The sequence below is a fragment of the Lissotriton vulgaris genome, chromosome 4_1 (assembly GCF_964263255.1).
Source record: "Lissotriton vulgaris chromosome 4_1, aLisVul1.2, whole genome shotgun sequence".
Lineage (NCBI taxonomy): Eukaryota > Metazoa > Chordata > Amphibia > Caudata > Salamandridae > Lissotriton > Lissotriton vulgaris.
This window is the reverse complement of record NC_141691.1, coordinates 1,130,014,232-1,130,040,897: the sequence shown is the minus strand read 5'-3', so window position 1 is coordinate 1,130,040,897 and position 26,666 is coordinate 1,130,014,232. Positions and strand designations below refer to the sequence as shown.

General features: G+C 48.3%; 1 protein-coding gene across 1 annotated transcript in view; it reads right to left on the bottom strand.

Moving 5' to 3' along the window:
- The window catches only part of EPB41L4B (erythrocyte membrane protein band 4.1 like 4B), a 903,230-nt gene that overhangs the window by 85,112 nt on the left and 791,452 nt on the right, over positions 1-26,666 (bottom strand). The window contains exon 12 of the mRNA XM_086965372.1: positions 24,262-24,371. Coding sequence (XP_086821498.1) covers positions 24,262-24,371 — 110 coding nt within the window. The remainder of the gene's footprint in view (positions 1-24,261; positions 24,372-26,666) is intronic.

The window sequence follows — 26,666 nt, the reverse complement described above, 5'->3', positions numbered from 1 at the left end:
TGGCTCAGCCTACCAAACAATTGAATGTGTCCTTGTGTAACATAACTGGTGCTCATGTAAAGGGCTCCAATACCTTTGGGTCAAGTTCGTGGTATATAAAACCGCAGGGAAAAAACAACAATAAAAACCTGAAAACGCACAAATGTGTCGGAGCAGCCATGCGCTGCCCTAGGTTGAGCAGAGTGGGCAGACCGAGACTTCCATGAAGGTTCTTTTCTTGCGTCAGGTTTCAAATCTACTTGATTTTTTGTCATAAAGTGCCTAAGTTGAATTCTCTGTTCCTATCACCTCTTACAATAGCCTTTTGGGGATCTCTTGCTGCTGAAACAACACTTTACACCATGCTAGACTAGTCAACCAAAATGTGTATGTTCCAAATCATCCTCATTAACAACCAAGCAAGTCCAAAGATCATAAAATTGGACTATGGGCATAATGAGGGTGGAGAGGGTAGTCCTGTGATCATGTACCAAGTGATCGGCAAGATCACGTCTGTAAAGTAAACTGGGATGCCACTGATTTGTAAGACAATTATAGGGAACAATGACATTTACCTCCTCGCTAAATAGTGAAATTGTACTTGAAGGAGGGCTGGTAAGTGACTTTCAACTTGAGTACGAAAAGGAATGTTAATGGCCTTGACTATAGCTACAGTGTCCCAAAAAACAAATTAAAGAACGTCTGAGGTAACTGTTAATTCCGTATTGCTTCACCATCATAAGTGTATTATTGGTGCTTTAATTGAGATACAAACCCCTTACATTTGCCATTAATAGCAGCTGCCCAGGAATTTCTCCACTCAGTGACTTCTAGAGTCTTTAAAAAATAAATCCCGCTATTGCACAGGATCTCGAGCATGTTGGAGCATCAAGGGCCGGTTGGACTCTCGTAATCCGCTCCAGACAGGTGCAGATGACAATATCCAGGGTTTTTGAAATTTGTCATGTGCCTCTATAATATCCCAACGGTGAGTGGAAGTACCCTATGGCTTATTATATTTGATGTTAGCATTACCTCGTAATGTATAAAGATAACTTTAAGGCCTAGTACAGAAGAAGTTTCAATGTATTTGTGTGATTAAATAATAGGGTTTCCAATGCTATTTGAGTTAAAGAAACGCTTCTGATGTGAGAAAGCAGACAAGGACAAGAGGTGAATGTGAGAGAATTTACAGAGGATAATTGGAGAACTAAAATGTGGCCTCGATGAAGACTTCTTATGGGTGCCAGATGAGCTTTGTTCGGCCCAATGAATAGGGTGAGCAAATGGTATCCGGTCTAAGTCAATATTCTGCAGTGGGTAAATCAGTGTGTTGACTTGAAAGAGAAGCGTTGCAGTTGTTTGTTGATGTTTTCGATCTCTTATAAGCAAGGATGGAAAAGGAACAGCATACATCTGATGAAATAATTAAGGCAGAATTTTTTCAAACGAGGGCGATAGATGTCGGGAAAGAGATCTGATGACTTCAGAAGACTTGTGGAAACCATGGTTTCTAAGAGAGATCAGCAGTAACATCAGATCCACATGGACTGAATGAGGAACACTGGAAGAACATATAGAGTGAAACCCAGTTACATGTGCTAAACTCCCTTTCTAGAAAGGCATGCACTGCATCACAACCTGCAACTGGAGAACAACATATAAAAATAATCCGATTTATTCAAGGTTCATGGCGATCCAACCAGGATTTTATCCACCATTTATTTTCTGGAACTGTTGAACCCTACTTTCCAAAAGGGCCTCGCAGTGTGATACTGGGGAGGAGTTTGGAAGGTCCCACAAACCAGACTGGGTGAAAGAAAGCGATTTGGAGCATGAGTCCTGTGACAGGAGGAGTAATCAGTTGGGTATTTCCATGGCAGTACACCAGAACACTGTGCTTTCTACCGACACAGAGGTGTGCCAAACTTCAAAGGTTAATTCTGAAACACTTAGTGGAAATATGGGGCTTCACCCCTCGTGTGGGTGTCAGACTGGGTAACAGACATGATGGAAAGAGACAGTGTCATGTGAGGTAAAGACCTCGCACATCAGTATATTATTAATGTCGAGTAACATTATCAACAAAGAGGCTCTTCAAGAGATTCATTATTTTATTGAAAAAGAGGAAAATCATGTTCGATTGTTGGAACAAACTATATGCAAGCCCCCCGTGGCATCTGTCGCAACACTACAAAATGTGATTACCTTTGCAAGCCAGTACTGTATATTTCAGGTCAAATCTGTTTAGGTTTAGGCCGGCTGGTCCATCTTAGAAAACAGTCAACACTGAATGTGCGATGGAATATTTTAATAATCATTTTTGCTTTTATGCACTTTTATAAGCATACAGAGAGGTGACTTGCTTATGACAGGGTGTATTCTATTTTATGTTTTCCATGTTATAATGCTCCTTTATTTAAATGAGGGTTTGTGAGTTAGACACTAAAGAGTGATGGTCCCAAATTCAAAAGAAAATCAAATCGTTAATTCCTTCAAAGAGAAAGCGCAGCAAAAAGAAAGTAAAATGTTGGAAATTGAGTGTCCCCTTAATGGAATACACGCATTTTCTGCACAGAGTGCCCTATTGCCTGGGAATTTGGTATCCTAACTCTCTCCTGAATCTAGCAAGTGCTCTGAAGGCTATGCCTGTCCATGGTACAGACAGGATATAGAACCAACCTGTTTTATGACAAAGGTGGCTGCATACCTTCTGTAGCGACATCAGGTTTCTGTCCATGTCTTAATTTGATGACCTACAGGAAGTGGCAGCATTCCGATTTTTGAGGATCAATAGTTTTGAGCAGATCCTGTTATATCTGACTCAGAGCAGTGCAGACTATCAGTTTATTTGTGTAAACGTATATTGAGAGATAACAAATAGAACCTTGCTCTGGCATGTTGTGTGTGTTAGCTGTGTGTATGCATAGTGGGTTTATGATACATATGTCAGAGCAAGACTGTGTGTAGTAGGAGTATGCTTCTTATGACCAGAGGGATCCATTTTAGATAGCCCCTGGTTATATCATCGCACACGCCGGAGGGTTGATTCAACTTGAAGATAATGGCATTTGAAAAGGAATAGCCCTAAACTGGTTCTAGAACCTTAGGCAGTAAATCCACATCTGTCTGGAAAATGAGCATAAACGTAGAACCCAAACTAGCCAACTTGGTTCCTGTTCCAAGATCTTCTTGAACAAGGAAGTGAGTGTTCCGCACTGAACTTAAAAGACTTATGTGCAACTATGGCTCGTGTCCATCATCCAGTCTCTGAGAAGAGAGGGAACACCACCTGACGTCAACACAAATTGTTGGGGAAGCTGTATGTCTGCCTAGGGCCTAGAGGCCTGTTTGCCTTCTTAGAGAAGAAAGGACTGTGGCTGGCCCTGCAGGAGGAGAGGCTGTTTAGGAGAAGCCCACCTCTGTTCACAGTGTGAGAACCATGTATAAGCAGGCTTGCTTGGTTCATTTGATAAACTACATGTGACTGCTGCTGTGACAGAAGAACAGTTTAGTTGACAGAGGACTTGCTCACTTCCGCCGCTCCAAAGAGAGTGCCACCCGAAGTGGACCGCCCCTCCCAGCTACACCACTGGTGATCGCTGTGTGTTCTTTCTTTGAGGGTACATTCTGAGCCAACCAAAAGCTGCGGACTGTCTGTTCTCGGGGGGGGGGGGGGGGGGGGGGGGTTTGTTGACAGAGGACTTGCTCACTTCCCCGCTCCAAAAAGAGTGCCACCCAAAGTGGACCGCCCCTCCCAGCTACACCACTGATGATCGCCGTGTGTTCTTTCTTTGAGGGTACATTCTGAGCCCACCAAAAGCTGCGGACTGTCTGTGGTGTCATCATGTCAGGTTGAGGCTGAGGCTGACACTGACAGAAAGCTGTGTGTGACACAGTCGGTGAGAGAACTTTTGGGACTGAGCTGAAGATGAGATGAAGCTGCATACCCGTGACTTCTGAGAAGCCATCATTTGAGATAGTCCCTGGGTAGACTTTTCATTTTAAAAACCTATCAGGAACCTCTCTCATATTACGTAATGGAAGCCGAATTTGGCTGAACCACTCTGTTGCATTAGTATGGGGCAGTGTGGTTAAAGAAGAATACTGTAATCACCGGAGCAAGGGCGAACCCCCAGCATCTAACTTAAGAAGCATTGATGTACTATATACACTCCTACGCTGACAAAATAAGCAAACAGGTAGGACTGAATGAATTGGCAGTACATCTGTGGCGGAAATGTTCATTGGCAGCTTTTTCTGACAACTGGAAGGCGCTGTGGCTCGTTAAAAAATGAAGTTATAACAGCACTGAACAGTATTAGATGATGAAAAGTTAACATTCTGGGTGTATACGAAACTGTCATTAAAAAGTCAGATCTTGTGTGTCATTCATTCAGGTTTTGTCGCCCAAGGACTTTTCCAAACCTGTCCTGTCAGCACAAGGTCTACTCTAGGCTATTTTGATGCATACAGTGGACTATACAAATGGAGCCTATGTATGGACTGCTAATATATCTATTAGGCACCATAGGCTATAGGATCTGGAAGCGCAAATATGGCCAATACTTAAGTGGGATAACATGGCTTCAGCCCTCAACAGCTTGAACCATTAAAAGCGCATTAATAGCTTGCATAGTCGTCATGCAATTTAAGGGACGATCCTTGGATCTCTTAGTGATCACCTTTAGCCATATGAACGATTCTGATCGATCATTCCTTTCCAAGAAACAGCGTCTGGGCAAAATGTTGAAAAATTGCGCACTATGCTTGTATGTGCTGGGTGCACTCCCAATTGGGTGCACCTGGTGCGAGCAGAGACAGTATGCCAAATTACATACATTGAATGTGAACTAGCGCTTGCCCTGGAGACAATGAAGCACTGAAAGGCAGACCAGCATTTTGAATCTGCGGTCTCAAGTTAGGCTATGTTCTGTAAAGGGTACTCATAAATCATGCATCTCACATGGGAGGGTATCCTGGCTCTAAGGGAGGTGTGGGGGGTGTTGGTTGGGGGGGAGTTGCTGCCCTGACTTGGTCCTATGTGAAGAGCCATGTTTTTAGCTTTTTACTGAACTCTAGGGTTGGGCTGGTGGCCCCAGTGTGAAGGAGTTCTTTCCAGGTTTTAGGAGCAGGTATGAGAAGTTCGAGAAGGAGCAACTATGAAGCTCTGGCTCTGTATATGCATGGGGGAAGGGCAAGCAGGAGGTTAGCTGAGTGGAGGTGTCTGGTGTGTGTGTGGAAGCTGATTCAGTTGTTCAGGTAGGTGTGGCCTAAGTTGTGTATTGCTGCCTGTATCCACATCCATTGCTACTTCTGATGTGCCTGAATAGTGCATGGATGTAGTAAAGGTGGATGGCAACAAGTGACTGTGGACTGTGCTTACTGTATGACTGTCAGTTACTGGACTCATTTTGGATTCCCACTACAAATAAGCTGTACAAGCTAGAGTTTGGAGATAGTCTGCCAGACTTGCATTGTGTATTGTTATCATTTTTGATGCCAAAAGACCTGAAGTGTGCATGGATGGAGACAGGACTCCCTTGAGATGTACATAGGTGACTTTTGGCTGTGCCCCGCCGTATTTCCTGGAGCACTCTCATTAGCGGAGGTAGAGGATGTCATGAGCCTGGAGACCGCAGTCTTCTATGAAGCTTTTGTCAGGGCTTGTGCCCTTTTGTTCTCCAGGTGGTGCTGCTCCCAAAAGGCTGATGCCTTCTCACCTGTGCTAGTGTTGTGGGTTTCCCCTAGTGGAGACTACTTCCATCACCACCTGCGCCATCACCTTGAGACAGAGTGTGTCTCCGGAAGAGGAAGGATACACAAAGTAAATATACCGCATTCAACTGGTTACTGAACAACACATGGTATGTACAAACCACATCTGGGAGAGGTGTATAACAGAAGGGCAAAAACTGCAAGTTTGTGTTCGAGGATTTCTAACCGACTGATAAAGATGACTTTCCGCAGGTTGTTGGAAGAAAGCTTGAGATCCAGGGCTGGTGTCCTTGACCAGTAGCTTCTTAGAGTAGGGGGATAGTCTGCACCTATCTACTGGAAATATCAGAGTCTGCCTTAAAAATGAGCCTGCCTGGCTATCTGGGAGAGGTGAGCAGGAGGAGTCTGGCAAATGGAAGAAGCCAAGTTTCAGTTACCCAGAAGGGCAGACTGAACAAGTGAAGAAATTGCCAACAAACACCATGAATGTAGCATGTGCAGCCCAGAGCTGAGGTGAGCACCCTGCTGCTGTGATGCAGGTCCCCAGTTATCCTCATCAGCCCTCAAAATGTTTCTCAGCCCCTCTTTGACTGGGAGCAATCATGGTGGTAACCAGCGTGGATCCAAAGAGGGGCATTGCAGAAGCTGACTCTAGCATGAACAAGGGGGGGGTCTCTGTTGCCCATACCCACGGTATGCAAAGCAGAGAAATACAGCCACATCCCACAGCTGAGGCGGACAAGTAAACTATGGCCAAGGAATGTGTGGGACCATAAGAATATGAAGAATCACTGGCTGCAGTTGTTGCCACAATGCTAATATGCTGGCGCTGATCCAAGCACCAAATGAACACTCTTTCATCATGTGCTGGTTTCCTGGGACAAACTTTCAGCTGCCTTATGAACTCCCATGAACCTGCTGCAAAATTTGTGGTTGGGCTGTGGAATTTAGTTTGGTTGGGAGTGTTTACTTTGGGCCTGAACCACACTGTGAAAACTGGGCAACCGCTCCTCTGCACAATTGCGGTATCTCTTAAACAGCTACTCAAGCCTACAAGAAGGCGTGACTGGGTGAGTCTTAAACTCTATGGCTAAGACCTTCTGATCAGGGTGCAGCAGTAGTATTGGATTATCTGCACATATTCTTTCCTTGATCCCTACTCTTCTTTATGTTTGTATTGTTTCCCCACCCTACTGCTCCATCCCATGGATTGGTCTCTGCAGGGGTGTTGTTTAGCAGCCCTATGATGGAGCATGCCACATTGTGTGGATGAGGGCAGTTTTTCTAACTTTGCCATAAGACTCTTTAAGCAATTTTTAGTCCACTGCTACTTCTCTTTGTGTGATTGGTGAGCTTTAGAGGAGTTCGAAGTAGGAGTTCTCGCTCCTCAGCCTTTCTTGTGTGTGGTACACATTGCAGCAGTAGTATACCATGTAAAACAGTAAGCCTGACCTCCCTCGAGCCAAAGTGAGGCTTCAGACATTATTCTTTCCCTGCAAAGCCAAATAGTCAAGACCTAGGACAAAAGCCTGACCAAGGGATCCCAAAAACAGGACGCTGCTAACTCCTCACACGGTCAGCCATATGTTAGCATTTTCTTACCTGTAGAGTTAAATAGAAAAACGTGTGCCTCATGGCCACATTTTTGTGCCTTATTAAGTAGTTTATGTAAAAAAGGACTTTCTCTTTTATAAAGTCACAGCACTGATTGGACAGTCCGTTTTTGGGCGTTATGTTGACTGTTAAATGTTGTGTCTCTAACAACGCAGAACCTCCCTTATGAATAAGTCTTGGACTGCTCATCTCAGTGCAATGAGAGTCAAGAGCTAAGCGGCACACTCGGTGCTCAGTTACCCAGTATCCAAAGTAGGCCAGGTCATGGTAAATGAGTTTAAATAGACTCAGCCCAACAGTTAAGACTCTGTAGCCCGTTTGCCCTGGAACCTGGGAATTGGTTCGGACACTCGTCTTGCCTTTTCGCCACAAGTGGACGAGCTAAATGAAAAACATGAATGATATTGTTTCAGGCATACACAGGTGGAAAAATAGCCACCTAAACATCCACGATGAATGCTAGAATGATGCTCTTTTTGCGAGTTTTTATATAGCGCAAACCTGGCCTAAGGGCGTTACAGCGCTTTACAGGAACATCAGATGATATTATTAAAATGCAGTTATTTTAGGCTTGGGAGATTAAGTGATTTGCCCAGAATCACAGGATGTTGAGCCGATGTCGGGAGTCAAACTTGGTTCCCCAGCTGTAAGTTTAGCAGCTCCCCTCCAAGATGTACGAAAAGTTTCTAGTCAGCTATCAAGGTACAGTGTTCTGCTCATGTTGGCACATTCCCAAATTAGCCTTCCCATTCATAATTTTCATTTTCTATTAACCTATTACATTAATATAGATAAGGATGTTTCAACTCCTCAATTGCACCATGTCACTTTCTCCATCTCATCTACTTAGTGGGCACTTGCTTCTACACTCAATTCTTGCATACTCGGTGGCAACTACTACGCGCCCTTTTAATTCCTGATCTGTTCCTTCTCTGCGCGCCCTGTCCATTCACTGCGCCCACTCTCACTTCGCTGCGCCCACTCTCACTTCGCTGCGCCCACTGTCCATTCACTACCTACCCTGTTCATTCACTACATTCACTACGCCCACTGTCCATTCACTACCTGCCCTGTTCATTCACTACGGGCCCTGTTCATTCACTACCCGCTCTGTCCATTCACTACGGGCTGCTCTGTCAATTCACTATGGGCCCTTTCCATTCATTTCAAAAGAACTTTATTCTGTGCCAAGACCACAAGTTTAACAAGCAGACAATACTTTTTTTAAATGTTACAAAATCATTGAGATAAAATCACAATAAAAATAAATGCCTCATCGATCATAAAATTTGATATTGGTTAAAATGAAACTATACAAAGTATTCTGGTGGGAGGCAATGGGGAGCTGGTGGTCGCTATTGTGGCAGCGGGGCGCTGGAGTTTGATATCTCACGGAGGGGGAGCTTCAAGAGGTCGCCCTGAGACACAGGACTGGCACAGTTAGTGGGGGCTCAACTGATCCTGAGTGGTGCGCAGGGGGAGAAAGGATTCGGTGTTCTACGGGGGGATCTAGGCGGGTTTTATCTTGGAGTTTACGTGGTCGCCTGTTGGCACTGAGCACCCCCAAATGGCCATAAGGCATACCCGCAGTCAAGTCAAGTCATAGAATTTGTATAGCGCACTACATACCCGGAGGGTTTCAAGGCGCTTGGGAAGGGGAGGAGGATTACTTGTCAAATATCCACGTTTTAAGTTGCTTTCTGAATGCTAGGTGGTTCTGGGTAAGGCGAAGGTAAGCGGGGAGTGAGTTCCATGTTTTAGCAGCCAGGTATGAAAAGGATCTGCCTCCCATGGTGGTCTTGTTGATGCGGGGTACAGTGGCGAGGGCTTGGCTGGAAGAACGTAGTTGGCGGGAGGGGGTGTAGAAGGACAGTCGTGAGTTGAGGCATTCTGGACCGATGTCGTAGAGTGATTTGTGTGCATGGGTAAGCAGTCGGAAAGTGATCCTCTTATTGACGGGTAGCCAGTGGAGGTCTTTAAGGTGACCAGAGATGTGTTCGTTGCGTGGGATGTCTAATATGAGTCTGGCTGAGGCGTTTTGGATTCGTTGGAGTTTCTTCTGGAGTTTTGCGGTAGTACCTGCGTAGAGGGTGTTTCCGTAGTCCAGTCGGCTCGTGACCAGAGCGTGGGTGACTGTTTTCCTTGTTTCGGAGGGGATCCAGCGAAATGTTTTTCTGAGCATGCGAAGAATGTTGAAGCAGGAAGAGGATACGGCGCTGACTTGTCTGTTCATTGAGAGTGAAGAATCCAGGATGACGCCTAGGTTCCGTGCGTGGTCTGTCGGGATGGGTGCTTTTCCGAGGGCTTCCGGCCACCAGGAGTCGTCCCATGCAGAGGGGGATGTACCTAAGATGAGGACTTCTGTTTTGTCTGAGTTCAGTTTCAGACGGCTTTGTTTCATCCATTCGGCAACTTCTTTCATTCCTTCGTGTAGGTTGGTTTTGGCGGTGCTGGGGTCATTGGTGAGGGAAAGGATCAGTTGAGTGTCATCCGCGTACGAGATGATGTTGAGGTTGTGTTGGCGTGCGATGGCCGCGAGGGGGCTCATGTATACGTTGAAGAGGGTGGGACTGAGTGAGGATCCTTGTGGTACGCCGCAGATGACTTCAGAGGCCTCGGACTTGAATGGTGGAAGGCGGACTCTCTGGGTTCTTCCGGTGAGGAACGAGGTGATCCATTCAAGTGCTTTTCCTTGTATTCCGATGTTATTGAGGCGTTGTAAAAGGGTGCTGTGGCAGACTGTGTCGAATGCTGCAGAGAGGTCGAGAAGGATGAGGGCGACTGTGTCTCCATTGTCCAGTAGAGTTCGAATGTCGTCTGTTGCTGCGATGAGGGCGGTCTCAGTGCTGTGTTTTGCTCGGAAGCCAGATTGTGAGGGGTCGAGGGATTTGTTGGCTTCGAGGAAGGCGGCGAGCTGGTTATTGACAGCTTTCTCGATGACTTTGGCCGGGAATGGAAGAAGCGAGATGGGGCGGTAATTTTTGAGTTCGGTGGGGTCCGCTGTGGGTTTTTTCAGAAGGGCGGTGAGTTCAGCGTGTTTCCAGTCTTCCGGGAAGGTGGCGGAGTTGAAGGAACAGTTGATGACGTCTCGGAGGTGCGGTGCTATGACGGAGTCTGCTTTGTTGAAGATGTGGTGAGGACATGGGTCTGTGGGGGATCCTGAGTGGATGGAATTCATCAGGCGGATGGTGTCCTCAGTGGAGATTGGGTTCCAGTCGTTAAGGGTGTTCACGGGGGGAAGATGATCAGCAAATGGCAGGGTGGGTTGGTTTCCGGGTTGGTTGTCGAAGCTGTTGTGGATGTCTGCAATCTTGTTGTGGAAAAATGAGGCTAGGGAGTCGCAGAGGGTTTGAGAGGGGGTGATGTCGTTGGAGTTGGCCGAGGGATTGGAAAATTCCTTGACGATGTTGAAAAGTTCCTTGCTGTTGTGAGCGTTGTTGTCAAGTCGATCCTTGAATGCTGTTTTCTTGGCTTTTCGGATTAGTTGGTGGTGAGTGCGGGTGGCGTTTTTGAAGGCGTCCTTGGTGCTGGTGGTTGGGTCTTTTTTCCAGGCCTTTTCAAGGGAGCGGCAGAGTTTCTTGGACTTCTTGAGATCATCGTTGAACCATGAGGCCTTCTTGCTGCTAGGTTTGTTTTGACGTTTTTTCAGTGGTGCTAAGGTGTCAGCGGTGTTGGATAACCATAGGGTGAGGTTGGCGGCGGCTTCGTTAGCGTTAGAAGAGAGGGCTGGGGTGTTTTGAAGGAGCGATGCGGAGATTTGGTCCGTGGTGATTTTGTTCCAGTTCCTTTGCAGGGTAGGTTGGAGGTGGATGCTGGGTTTTGGTTTGTTGTAGTGACTACTGGTGGGCTTAGCTATGCGTTGATTGTTGGTATGGTTTGGATGGGGACTGGCAGTTTTGTTCTAGGACCTGTTCTTGGGGGTTGGGGGGGCAGGGGTGTTGGGGATATAGTTGGGAGGTAGGGGCCACTGGTGTGTATATGCTTATGCAGGGCGAATTGTGGGAATTGATCTGCTGCGATGGGGGCGTCACCTGATTTGCGTTGTATCACTTGGAATGTGAGGGGACTGCACACTATGACAAGACGCCATAAAGTCAATGCTTATTTAGTCAGGAGAGGAGTAAATGTAGCATTGCTACAGGAAACCCACCTTCCAAAGGCAGAAGGCCAGGCGTTACAGCGTAGATGGAGAGGCCAGGTTTTTAGCACGTCGTACTCAGCATTTGCACGGGGGCGTTGGTTTGGGTGAGAGCAGATGTCCCTTTTCAGGCCACGAAACAGACAATTGATCCTGAAGGTAGATTCGTAGCGGTGGAGGGCGACTGCATGGTAGGGATATAGCGCTGTGTAGTGTATATGCACCAAACATGGACCAAGCGCGCTTCCTAGACTGCATGTCAGGCACATTAGCCCATGCTGGCCAGATATAGACTGGATTGGCAAAACAGAGGGAACCTTGTGGATGTTTGGCGCACCCACCACCCACGAGACCGGGACTGCTACTTTTTCTCAGCGATGCACTAACTACATGTCAGGTTAGATGCAGTTTTATGCTCCACATCAATAGTTCCCACGATAACACACTCTGCATATTTAACTAGGACACTATCTGACCACAACCCGTTGCTGATTAGCATGCACTGGATGGCGGGGAAATCTGACATTCCCACTTGGAGGTTGAGACCCGAGACACTAGATGACCTGGTTTTCAAAAGAGAGGTTGAGGAAGGGATAATGCACAACTTTGCTGAGAATGAAAGAACTGTCACAACTAGGGCAGTGGAGTGGGACGCCTTTAAACTGGTGATAATGGGGCTCTGTATTGGCAAACGTGTAGGAGTGTGGAAAGTACTACTACAGGATGTGGACAAAGCCGAAAGCAGGCTAAGAGCAGCCGAACAAGCTAGACCAGAGCACCCGGAAGTACAAGCAGAAGTGGTGGAGGGGAAGGCAGCAGTCGCCGGGGAGATAGAAAGGTTACGAAGCTTTGACTATAAAACCTATGTTGCGAAAGCTCATGCTGAGGGGGACAAGGCGGGCACCTTGTTAACATGGTTGGCCAATCCTAACTCAAGAGGCTCTCCAATTATGGCGTTGAAAGCGCAAGATGGTAGCAGCATATATACTCAGCGTGAGCTTATGGCTCGGTTCCTGGAATATTATGAGGCGTTATATGAAGCTCTCTGGTAGCGGGGGAATCAGACATTGAAGCCTTCTTGGGGAGAGTGCCCCTTTCGCAACTAGAGGAGGAACAAGCGGATTCTTTGGGTCAGGATATTATTCTTGAGGAAAACAGGAGCGCGATAAAGTATATGGCTCGTAATAAAACTCCAGGTGTGGACGGCCTACCCGTAGAGTTCTACTCGCGATACGTGGACATACTGGCCCCACGGTTGCTGGAGGTTTATAAAGAGGCACGGGACCTGGGTCACCTTCCGATGACGATGAGGGAGGCGCTCATTATCCCTTTATTAAAACCTGGGAGAGAAGGTACGGACACGGCTGCTTATAGGTCACTACCGAGGTTATCCACGGATTAGAAAATCCTTATTCGAATATTGGCGTCCCGCCTTTTGCAGCATATGACTGGATTAATACACGCGGACCAGGCTGGGTTTATCCCAACTAGGAACACAGCTACGAACGTGCGGAGGTTACTGAGGATTCTGGGGGAAGATCATCAGGGCTCATCAATGCCCAGGATACTGTCAGTGGACATAGAGAAGGCCTTTGATAGTTTAGAATGGCCGTATTTATACAAGACGCTGGAGTGTTTTGGACTAGGTGATGCGTTCATAGGCTGGACTAGGGTACTATATACCGCCGCAGTGGCCAGGGTGCTAATGTGAGCATTTGTCTCAACCCAATACAGAGTGTCTCGTGGGACAAGACAGGGCTTCCCACAATCTCCGCTATTGTTTGCACTGGCGATAGAACATTTGGCAGCGAAAGCTAGAATGGGGCGGAGCTATGAGGGTCTGTGGTTTAGAGGAGATCAGCAGTACATTTCGCTCTACGCCAATGACTTATTGATGTTTCTGGCAGATACAGGGGGAGCTTTAGAAGAAGCTGCAGACTTGTTATTGGAGTTTGGTGACATCTCAGGGCTGCGGGTGAATTGGGGCAAGACGTGCCTGTTCCGGGTGAAACCTGACAGAATATTACCTGTGATATCTCGGGATGTACGCTGGGAGCCGCAATGCTTGACATACCTAGGGGTCCGTATTTACCATGAGGTTTGCGATATGCTGGAGGGGAACATAGGGAGATGTGTGAGAGCTCTGAAGGGCAGCATGGCATTCTGGTCGACGCTTCCACTATCTGTGATGGGACGGATAGCTTTGTTAAAAATGGTGGCGCTACCTAGGCTGCTGTACTTCTTTCGAACATTACCCATTTGGATCCCGGGCTCGGTGTTCAAATTATTGAAATCTATGATTGTGGGGTTTCTCTGAGGATCTGGCAGACGGAGGGTAGCCCAAGCAACACTAGTAAGACCAAAGGCTGACGGTGGCCTAGCGGTTCCTGATTTCAAGCTTTATTATCTAGCAGCTCAACCTCAGGTCCTGACACAAGCAACAGCGGTGGAATTTAGAGGCCCTGATCACCTGAGGTGTAAAGGGATCCCAAAACACATACTGGCCTTTATAGTCCTGCAGCAAAAGCTTAACCTTAGAGATCTCTTGCTCAAAGAAAAAACGTTGAGACTATGTTGGAATAGTAGCCAGCGTAGAGCCGGTGTATTACATCCCTGTGCACCCGAAATCCCATTGGGGGATGGTAACGGCGCTGCCTCATGGTGGAGACTGGACACCTTTGATGGAGTGGGAACAAGCAGGGATTCAGGTACTGGGAGACTTACACGAGGAAGGTGAGTTGCTGTTCTATCAGGTGCTGCAAGAGAGATATGATCTCCCTGGGGGAGGATTTTTGATACATGCTGCTCTGACATCTGCAATTCGGAAACATTGGAGGGAAGGATCAGCGGAACCCAAGGTGACGATGGTATGTCAGTATGTAGTGATGGCAGCAGGGACCTTCATAGCAGTTACGTGCCTTTATTCAAGGATGCTACATGATGGGCTAGCACCACTGGATACCCTACGACAAAAATGGGAGGCACTTATTGGGAAGCCCATACCGGAGACCGCATGGGGACATATAATGCGCAGGGCTTGGAAAAGTACCAGGAACGCACGATTCCAGCCGATGCACTTTATATACTGCACAGGGCATATCTAACACCAGGTAGGATCAGGAAATACTTCCAGGTTGAAGACGCTGCATGCCCTCGCTGCACAAGGGAAGGGGTAGAGTTGGAACAAATGCTCTGGGAATGTCCAAAGATAGGGGATTATTGGGATGAAGTGGGAAACCTATTGAATGCAATCACCGAGTGACACTTGGAGTTTGACATGGCTACATGGCTACATGCATACTACACTGGTTCCCCCACACTTCTAAAACAAAGGTGACAAGTAAATTTGTGGATATGGGATTATTATTAGCGAAAAGGGAAATCACGATGCACTGGAAGTCAAAGGAAGGTCCCAACAGTAAGAGATGGAGAGCTGAGTTGAGTAAATGGGCTAGTAGCGAGAGTACTATCAGATTCCAGCAGGCGCGACGATCAAATAATGAGAAAGCATTGGAATCAGCGGCAGCATGGGAAACGATAGTGCAGTCTTTGTCTGATTAGCAAGCGGAGGAGGGATAATGGAAAAGTGATATTACAAACAGAGACCCCTTACTTGACCATCATGGGTACACTTGGAAAGCAGCTAGATCACTAAATGTGGGTTATATTTGTTGGGCTTGATGTGATACACACCAGTGGAAGGGAGGGGGTGGATTTTCGGTTGGGGATAGAAATAGTTTAGTAAGTAGGTTGAGGTACAGGCTGAAGAATGTATTTGGGCAGATCACTATGCCACAATTGTAATACGAAACTGCTACAATAATTGATTAATCTTATGCAGATATAACCGAAAGTTCTGGAACACGACTTGAAATATTATGGCTGTGACCTGTATTGTATTTTGCACTTTGTCATCATGCAACTAATAAAATATGTTTAAAAAAAAAAATGAAACTATACAAAGTATCTCTTCTCCCCAACCAAATACTGCGGTTCATAATGTTTCCCGATAGCCATTGCAGTTTTGATCAAGTTTGACACTGCGCTGCAAATAACAGAACTAGTCAGCGATAGCAGATATCTGAACCCCTCAACATATGTACATGGACGAGTATTCTTTATTAGGGGTATCAAAAATCTTCTCCTCGATTCCTTGTAAAGTGCACAAAAAAGAATAAAGTGCAGGGTGCTCTGGGTTGCCATATTGTCACAAGGACAGGGAGTGAGATTGTCCATCCACCCAAATTGTCTGCAAAATGCCACTAGAAAGTGAAAAGTACCTAAGAGGAATATTGTTAAGAAGAAACTTGCCTGACTGTTTGTAGTGAAGGATAGGTAAAATTGCTGTTTAGGCATAAAAAAGCAGCTAGGACCGGACGCCTCTAATTGAGAATGACGCAAGGGTGCCCAGGTGTGGTGCGCCTTTTTTTTTTTTTTTTTTTTAAATATATTTTTATTGCAGAGTTATAAACCACAGGATACAATTAATCAGCCAGTTCACTCGTGATATCCCCCCGTCCAGTAAGAAATCCCAGTCGTACACAGCCATTCAGCCCGCATCCCGGAGGCCGGGCGGCATATTACTTCGTTCAATAGGAAAACATCACGGTGCACGTCCCATAGGGACCATGGTTGAAATATCGTTTTGCGTATCTGCTTTTACCCCCCCACCCGCAACAACACTCCCGTCAGCCATCCCAGTGATAATCAGTGGTACCGCCCTTGTCGGGACCTGCCCTAGGCGCTATGGGTTGTCACACCTGGCCGCTCTCCCCAGCCCTTCCACACTCCGCACAGTACCCACCGTCCTAGTAGATCCAAGGTGCCCTAACGAGCAACCATCTAATGGCTTCCGGCCCACCCCAAACTCCCGTTAACCAGCCCCCCCAAAGCCCCCCCTCCCCTGGCAACTGCTAAGGTGTGTGCCCCGTCCTGTCGAGTTGGATGGATCCACTACAGTGCGTGGTATAATACTTCTATGTTCGCCCCGCGGTGTCCATCGGCCTAGTTCTCACCATCCTCATCCTCTACCAAAGAATCACGCAAAGCCTGTACCACTAACTCCCATGCACGCGCCGCATCCAATGCCTTCTCATTCCCCATCTTGACAGCCTGCTTCATCCGGAGCACACTCTCGCAGTCAGACCAACGCAGCAGTTCATTCTTCCATCTACGCCGTGAGGGTCCCCCCCTGGACTTCCAATGCCACGATATTTCCCTCTGCGCCAATATCAGACCCAGGTCTATGAATTTGCTTGTCACCTTGGTGTGTTTAGTATGCGGGAACCAGAGCAGCAGGCACGCCGCCATATCGAATTCCACCTCCCTGTCGGTCACTTCATTCAGGAGTTCCCCTACCTCCGCCCAATAGGTCCCCAGGTGTGAGCACCCCCAAAACAAATGGTCCATGTCCGCTCCCAGAGACGAACACCGTGGGCATCGGGCATCCGGCACCTGAAAGTACCGCTGTAATTTCTCAGGAGTTAGGTAAGCCCTATGAAGCACATAGAAATGTACCTGCTGAAAGCGCGCATTTCTCGTGCCCTTCCACGTGCGCCGCAGGATGTGGCCCCATGCCGTATCCGGTATGGGTCGGCCGACGCTCACCTCCCATTTAGCCTTGAGCCCTTGGAGTGGTTCCAGTCCCTCATTCAGCATCCTATTATGGAGGCACGTCACAGCTTTGAACGTACCAGCCGCCATCACCACATATTGGCACGCCATAGTCGTTGTGGGCTCCATGAGCCCCCCTTTCCAGTGCTTCTGTATGGCAGCCACCACTGCCGCGTGTAGTAGGAAACCCCCATCAGGCAGCCCGAACTGGTCCCGGAGCACTTCGAACGGCGCCAAAGCCCCGTCTATGTACAAGTCGCCCACTACCTGCAGTCCCGCCTCTTCCCAATCCAGCAACGGGGACCAATCTCCCCCGTGCGGCAAAGCCGTCAGCATTCCGATCGGAATCTCCGGTGCATAAGGCCGCGATGCCTTCGCTCTCCGAAGGCTCCTCTGCCAGCACAGCCGGAGCGTCCGCTCTTCCATGGTGAGGGCCCGTAACTCGAGCCTCTGTTGCATGATGATGTAGGACAGCACGTGGCGTTGTATCCCCCGATCCCGGTCCTCCTCTGGACCCCGAAACACCCTAGCTACATTCTGTGTAAGGACCTGCAACTGCGCCGCAAGATAATACAGCTCGAAGTCGGGGACAGCCATGCCCCCTTCTAGCTTGGGGCGAAGTAGCGTGCTCAGGGCCACTCTACGGCGGCCATGGCCCCACAGGAAGCCAATTATCATTGACCGCTGGTCTCTAAATACCCCCTGGGGAATCCAGACAGGCAGCGTTCGGAAATAATAGAGGAAGCGGGGGAGCGCCACCATTTTCAACAGTGCAATCCTACCCAGAACCGTCAGCGGGAGGGTCGACCAGAAAGACAAACTGCCCCGCAGTGCCCGGACACAGCGACCAATGTTGCCCTCCAGTAGGTCCGCAGTCGCGTGGTAGATGCGAACACCCAAATAGGTGATGCAAGAGGGCTCCCATACCACACCCAAATCGCTGCCAGGGACTGGCGAGCCCGCTCGCAGCGGGAACACACAAGTCTTCGCCCAATTGACCTTAAGGCCCGACAGCCGGCCAAACTCAGACAACAGATCCATCGCTCCGACCAACGCCCCCGAGGTGTCAGCCAGGTACAGGAGCAAGTCATCCGCATATAGCGATATATAATGCCACTGCCCGCCGCTGACTATCCCCTCGTACCTGTCACCTGACCTCGCATGGACCGCCAAGGGTTCCATCGCCAGAGCAAACAATAGGGGGGAGAGAGAACATCCCTGTCGTGTGCCCCTGCCCACCGGGTATGCCGCAGAGACCAGGCCGCCCAAACGCACTCTCGCCGTTGCCGAGGTATATAAGACCCTCGTCCACCTTCGGAACCCCTCGCCCATGCCAAACCTCTCCAACACTCCATCCAGAAAAGACCATTCCAAACTATCAAATGCCTTCTCGATGTCCACAGACAGGACCGCCGGAGTTCCCTCCCCGTCCAAGATGGCGTCCATTATTCCCACCAGGCGGCGGATATTCAGCGCCGTGCTCCTTGTGGGTATAAACCCGGCCTGGTCTTTGTGTACCAGGCCCGTCATATGTGGGGCCAGCCTGGTGGCTAGGATTCGGCTCAAGATCTTATAATCCACCGTCAGCATGGATAGCGGGCGATAAGACCTCACATCCGCGGCATCCCGGCCAGGCTTTAGGAGCGGTACAATCAAGGCCTCCCGCATGGACCCAGGCAATGCCCCCGCCTCGAAAGCTTCCGTATATACCACCAGCAGCCTGGGAGCCAAGCTGTCCACATACTGTTGATAAAATTCAATCGGCAGTCCGTCTACCCCGGGCGTCTTGTTGCGGGCCATATGTTTGATGGCCACCCGTATTTCCGTGAGCGTGATCGGGCTACCCAGCTCCTTCGCGTCCTCCTCGTCCAGGACCGGAAGCTGCCTCCCCCCCAGGTATTCCGCGATGTCCTGAACCCCCACTCTCAGCTGACTCTGGTATAACTCCTCATAATACCCCCTAAAACGTTCCAATACCGCAGCCTGGGAGTACACCACTTCTCCCTGCGCATTATTAATGCTGAGGACCGGGCAGCCCCTAAGTTCCGGGTTAGCTAGTCTGGCCAAGAGGGTACCCACCTTGTCCCTTTCTGCATGTGCCCTGAGGATATACTGCCTGTAGTCATAACACCTTAAACGTTCCGTCTCGGTGGCAACCACTTCCTTCGCTTCCAACAACTGGGCCTGTAATTCTGGCCTAGCCGGCCTGCGGCGCTCCAAGTCCCTCAAAGTTTCTTCCGCTTTCATTAGGTCGTTCAACACAGTCGTGCGAGCATTCGAGAACCTACCCAAGCACACCCCTCTCACCACCACTTTCATTGCATCCCATTCAGTGGACCTACTTGTAGCCGTGCCCTCATTCACTCCGAAATAGCTATCAATGCCCTGCCGAACCGCGTCGCTGAACACAGAATCCTCAAGCGTCTCCGGCCGAAGCCGCCATGTTGGTATCACTGAGCGCTCTCTCTGCCACTGAATGTGTACTAATAGGGGGTTATGATCGGAGATAGTCCTAGCCAGGTACTCCGCATGGGAAATCAATGGGGCTAGGGATCCACCGCAGAGCACCGAATCAATCCTGACATGCAGATCATGGAGAGCAGAATAAAAGGAATAATCCCTGGCTCCCCTGTGCCGCTCCCTCCAGACATCCAGCAACCCCCATCGTTCCTGCCAGTCCTTCCTGTGCGCGGCCAGCCTGCGCACCGGGGAGTCCACCAGGGGGGGATGGGACCTATCCAAAGCTACATCCGTGATCGAGTTGAAGTCCCCCCCCAACAATATCGAGCTTGGTCAGTGTTCGGTGCATAGACACAGCAGAAAACCACATCCCGGCCATATAACCTCCCCTCCACCGCCACAAACCGGCCATCCGGATCCACTACTTGATTCAGCACTTGAAAGGGTATCCCCGCCCTCACCCAGATCAACACCCCCCTGGCATACGCTGAATAAGTGGTGCCAAACACCTGGCCCCGCCATCTTTTCTGCAAGGCAGCGCACTCTTTTTTGGTGAGATGAGTCTCTTGGAGCATAGCAATCTGAACCCCCCTGCGTACTAGATATGCATGTACTTTGTGCCGTTTCACCATAGTCCGCAGCCCCCGGACATTCCACGTCAGGCATTTCAAATTAGGTAATGTCCCCATTCCAACTTCGTACAGTCCAATTCAAATAACGAAGATTCATAGCCCCCCCAATGCAGTTGCCCCCCCCGAACATTCCCAAAACTGAAAAACTCCCCAAACCCCACTCCCCAGGACAGAGCACACGAACCCAATGGCCGCCCCCATCCAAACCTTAAACCAACTTCTCGCACTCTTACCCTGTGGTCTCCACCACAGTTAGCCTTAAGGGCCCAAGGGGGGTGAGTCACCGCCGACCCCAGCAAGCGGAGCCCGCGCCCCGCGCCTTCATCCCCTCCGAATCACACAGCTCCCCCTCCCGGCAACCCGCCCTCCAGCAACAGGATACCACCCTACCATGAAGTCTCGATCTAGTCCCAATTCTATCTCAGCCGCAAAAAATACCATCCGATGTCTGTGGGGTCACTATCGGCCCCTTCGAGCTTTCCGCCTCTGAAAGTTCCTCTCCCGTCCTGCTGCCTTCCCCTCCCGAGTCCGTTTCTGCCCGTCCACTGTTCTGTTGCGACCCTGTAATGGCCGCCGTCGCTGCGAGCGCATCCCTCTTCTCCGCCGCCATTTGAGCCTCCCGTTTCTCCCGCTGGCGTCTGTTGCGGGATCTGATGCGCTGTGACTGCCTCACCCGGGGCTGCTCGGGTTGGTCTCGCCTACTTTTATGCGATCTGTCCGTCCCCGCTCTATATGACTCCAGCCATTGCCAAACTTCATCTGGAGTCTGAAAAAAGTGCGTAGAGCCATCCATTATGATCCGCAGCTTAGCCGGGTAGAGCAAGGAGTACTGGATGCCTTCTTCCCTGAGCTCCTTCTTCACCGCGAGGAACGATGCCCTGTTCTTCTGGACCGCTTGAGTGTAGTCCGGGAAGATCGTGACCTTACTGTTCTCCACCTCATACGGGCCCGACATCCTGGCCCGCTGGATGAGGAGATCCCGGTCCTTGTAGTGGAGGAGCCGCACCACCATCGGTCGGGGGGGGGGGGCGGCCAAGCCCCGGCGGGCGAGCAGGCACCCGGTGAGCTCGCTCCAGGGTGAAAAAAGGAGTAAGCCCCTCCGGCGCCACCACAGTGCGGAACCAGTTCTCCATATAGGCCACCGCATCCTCCCCCTCAATTCGTTCCGGCAGGCCTACGACCCGCACGTTGTTCCGTCTATTACGGCCTTCGGCATCCTCCGCCCTCCGCTCCAGTGAGTCCAGTCGGGCCAAAATGTCCGTGATCCTGTGCTCCGCGGTCACCACCGATGGCTTCAGGTCCAGCAACAGTTGGTCATGGTCCTTGACCCTGTCCGCCAGCTTCGCGTGATCCGCGCGTAGCAGCCCCAGGCCCGTGGCCACTTGGGCAATGTCATGGTGCAATGCTTCCTTAGTGGAGGTGATCGCATCAAGTATGGCATCCAAACGCCGGTTCAGCCGCTGTTCTTGGTCAAGCTCCGGGGAGGGACTCTCGCTCAGCCGAGTAGATGTCGCCGAGTCCCCCTCGCGACTCCCGGGCATCGGTCCTCCGATCGCCGCCATGCCAAGGTGCTGCGTCACAGGTCCAGTCTTGCGTTGACGCCCGTGGTTCCGTGCCAGTCTCCGGGCACCGGGCAGTGCAATGTCCCCACCGACGTTCTCAGGAGCAATGGCCAGGTAGACGAGCTCCGTACCGTCACCCCCCTCCGAAGCCTGAGGGGGGAAGGATGAGTCTTAGGGCGGCGGCCAACGAAGGTCCCCACGCTCCTGGGCGAATCAGGTCAGCGTCCCCTGGTCTCAGGACACAGCACCGCCGTTCCTAGTGCCTCGGGCAGCCGAGCGCAGGAACTCTTGCCACTTGGCGACAACTTGGCTCAGAGCTGAAGTTCGGGGCCGTCCGACCTCCTCGCCGCCATTTTCTTCGCACCCTCGGCAACGCCTCAGCCGCCTCTTCTCTCGATCTCCTCGGGGCCAGCAGTCCCCCAGCGACCCTCCAATTGTGCCCAGCTGTCCCCTCACATTTCAGAGGGCAGGAACGTCGTCTTCGGGTCGCCTAGGGTCCCTAAAACAGGAGAATTAATGGGATTCCGCGCGGAGCTGCGGGCTCACGCCGCCATCCCGATCGGCGTCCAAGCCACGCCCCCCGGTGCGCCTTTTTTATAATAGCCTTAGCGTTTGTAGGAATAGTCAATGGGGTGTCCAAGTACGTGCCCAAACCAATCTCAAATACCATATCCCGCACAAAACAAAGCCAGGGGATCTTCAAAGACTTATCCAAATTAATACAGTCTTCAATGACCTCCCTGGAGAACAGTAACTCTTCAGACACCCATATTTTGGTCCATAAAAGCAGGGGGGCAGAGCCAATGCGGTCTTCCACATATTCCATCCCCACTTCTTGGTGAGAAAAAAAAAGAGGCAGAGCTATTTGGAATGATCAATAAGTGTTTTATAAACTTATTTTCCACCACTTGTAACAGGCGATTTTTTTGGTAGCCCCACACACCCGTAAGATGCAACCATTCTCTATGGGCCCTGCCCATTCACTACGAGCCCAGCCCATTCACTAGGGGCCCTTCCCATTCACTACTGGCCCCTTGTCCCTTCACTGCACCCCCTGTCCAGTCACTGCGCTCCCATCCCATTCACTGCGCCCCCTGCACATTCACTGCGCCCCTGGCCTATTCACTATGCCCACTGTCCATTCACTATGCCCACTGTCCATTCACTACGCCCACTGTCCATTCACTATGCCAACTGTCCATTCACTATGCCAACTGTCCATTCACTACCTACCCTGTTCATTCACTACATTCACTGCGCCCACTGTCCACTCACTACCTACCCTGTTCATTCACTACGGGCCCTGTCCATTCACTATGGGCCCCACTCATTCATACGGGCCCGGTCCATTCACTACGGACCTGGTCCATTCAGTACCTGCTCTGCTCATTCACCACACCTCCTGTTCATTCACTACACAGCCTGTTCATTCACTACACAGCCTGTTCATTCACTATTCGCACTGGCCACTCACTACACGCCCTGGACACTCACTATGTGCCCTGGACACTCACCACGCGCCCAGGACACTCACCACGCGCCCAGGACACTCACCACGCGCCCAGCACGCGCCCAGGACACTCACCACGCGCCCAGGACACTCACCACGCGCCCAGGACACTCACCACGTGCCCAGGACACTCACCACGCGCCCAGGACACTCACCACGCGCCCAGGACACTCACCACGCGCCCAGGACACTCACCACGCGCCCAGGACACTCACCACGTGCCCAGGACACTCACTACGTGCCGTGTTTATTCACTACATGAACTGTCCATTCACTGCGTGCCCGGTCTATTTAGTACGTGCCCTGTTAATTCACTACGCCCCTTGTCCATTCATTAACTGCCCTGTCCATTCCTCCTCTTTCCAGACTAAAAACACGCTTTAGAACTTTAAGTGTTTCGGCAGTTACCCACCAAGTTACTTTGTTATTCTCAATATCTCAAAAATAAAGCAATACATGGAATAAAAGAATTGTAGAAGATACTATAATTTGACTGTCCACCCATTTAACAATAAATGTCGTTCTGCAACAGACACCGTGTAATCAACATTTGGTGTATGCCTTATAGAGGCATACAAAAGACAATATTCAGCTTACCAGTTGTACAACATGGAATCAAACAATATCCATGAAGGAAAAGGTATAATCAGCTCACACAAAGTAGTACTTTCAAAATGTATCCTTGGAAAATGACAGCTTGCATCACAGCCCATAAGACTAGGTCAGAAAGCTATACTCTTGGTATCCCTTGCTTTAACTTCCTTTCATCTACGGAGCCATGAGAGGCATGCTGCATTCTGATGTGGCAAATAAAAGGTGAGGACAGAGGCTTCGAAATGCTGTGCAGCTTATCATCAGATCAGCATAAGGAAGACTTCGATAAAAGAACACTAGGATTGTCTATATTGCCGCTGCGCATTGTGCTGTTCGTTCCCAAACGACCGCCAGCACATCTAACCTACTTGTAAACACACAATGAAGCACTATTAAATTGTCTTTGTATATTAAAATGACTGATAAAGGAACGAAAATAACCTTTGTATGTAGAATGCCTTCTTGAAGGATACCGTTTGCTGGGCCGCCTCTCAAACGTGCTGGTTCGCCGTAATCTGCCTGCGTGCGTTGCTTGATATTCTGTCCTTCCACTGAAAATCAGAGACATTGTTATTGGCAAATACTTAAAACAATATATACTGCAGCATTCGAAACATTCTTTATACGGTCAGAGACTTCATATTTTCTACAAATTATATGAGAGTTTGGATTACTACTACTTAAGATTGCTAGTTTAAACCACTTTCAATAAGACTACCTGTCTCAAACCCTGGTAGCTATGGCACGAGAAGGCGGTTTTTCCTAAGAAATGCCTGGTAACCGGAAAATCAAATATAATCGCCAAAGCAATTTGTCATAAAGAAGAGCAGTTTAAATACATAAATGAAGATGATAATGTTCCAACTTGGAATAAGGGAACAAGACAAATGAATCTTCATGATTTTAAGGACAAGTGACCAATTGAGGTTGATGGATTGTAAATTGTTGAAAAATGTTTGCCTCTAGCAGTTCTCTTTACTAACTATATTTAATATTGATGACGTTGACATGAAATCGAGTTAAAATATGAACGTGAAAATGTTCAACTGCATCGTAAAAGTATGCAGAGAATTTGAAAGTTTTGATTTATGCTTTGTAAATATAAGAAAAAATACTGACAAGAATAACCTGAGTGATAAATATGTGATATGAAGAAAAATTATGAATACGATAAAGGTAAACGTGATATAAATTAAAATAATGTGTTGAAAAAGAAAGGAAATATGTATAATGATGCTTAGGGATTTGATAAAAGAATCGTTAGTGATTAAAATTAATGCAAATGTGTTTACGGTTTGAATTTAATAATTAAAGTCTGTAATGTATAGAGAAAAACATGAACGTTAGAAATGACATGCAAATAATGCACCTTTGAAATAATAACATCTAATAGGAGTTTTTCTAATGAATATGTGACAATAATTTAGATGTAGAGTTTTGTAAATGATTTTTATGAATGAGTTTGGTTATACTGTCGTAGTGATTAACATGTCAGTGATTCAGCTAAATTTCATGTAGTCCCCAAAAAAAGAGTTACTCTGCTGGCCTGTGCAAGAACATAGCAAAAAGTTATACTGAGGAGTCATGCTGAACACTGTGAGCACATTTCATGAAGTTGCTTTTAAACAAAGGACGTTTCTTCCTATCAGACTTCGTATGCAGAGACTTTGTAACAATAGATAGCAAACCCAGGAAGAGTATTCGACTTTATGACAAAGTATCTAAAAAAAGGTTTCTTTGAAAACTTCCATGGGAAGGATGAAAGTTTATTACAACTTTAACACATTGGACGATACTTAAATTAGATTACCTAACCTTCCGGATTCTTAAAATGATGTATTGATCAAACCATGAGCAGACCATAGAAAGGACCAATGAGCATTCAACAATTTGGCTAAAAGAAACATTTATGGGTGTATACGGAGAATATTTGGAGTATAACTAACTTGAAAGGGAGTAGCAGGGGGGCGTGCTACATTTCTTATTCTCTTCATGGCATGCTGAAGGACTGAACTCTCATTTTCCTTTATGCCAAACTCTGAACTGAACTTTTCCTGACTGCAAACTCGAAATCTGTACTTGGTCGGCTGGCAAACTTAGCAAAGATTAACGTTTCAGCTTAAGAGTTACTGACTCCATCCGCTTTTTATGCTACAAGCTTTGACGGTCTGAACAAAATTTCCATACTTGGTTTGTATGATTCGAGACTTTTAATTAGAACTGTATAATCTTTAATTTTCTCTCTCTCTCTCTCTCTCCCCCTCTTTTCCACAGGCGAGTCACCGATGTATACAATTTACTGTAATGTGTGAGACTTCATGTGCTTATTTGATGTAATAAATTAACTGCAAATGCATTTATTCCTTGCTTCTGTCCATTCTAAAGAGTTTAGATAAATCAATCAATCAAAAATAACTTTATTATGACCAATTGGTCTTTAAACTACATATACCATCATAAAACAGCTAAAAATACAATAATTGAGGTTTATAAAAGTACCTAAAACCAAGAGTTCATTATTTCTCATAAAAGACTTGTTTTCATAATATGACTGTAAAATCAGGTCCAAATACATAAAAGTTCCATGTTTAGAGAATACATAAAATAATAAAAATTGTCCAATTTGGCCCTGTTTTTCTCTCCATGGACCACACTTTCCATTTCCTTATTCCATGAGAAATCTCTTAGCTACTAGAACAAACTTTGCCAAAGCAATTGCAATGTCAAACTACTGCACGTCAATGAGGAGCTCGATTGCTTGCGTTCCTGACCTTATTCCAAATTTCTGCTCCATATTGCATCTGCGGGGGGATCATAGCCTTAAATGCGTTCAACACCGGTCTGTG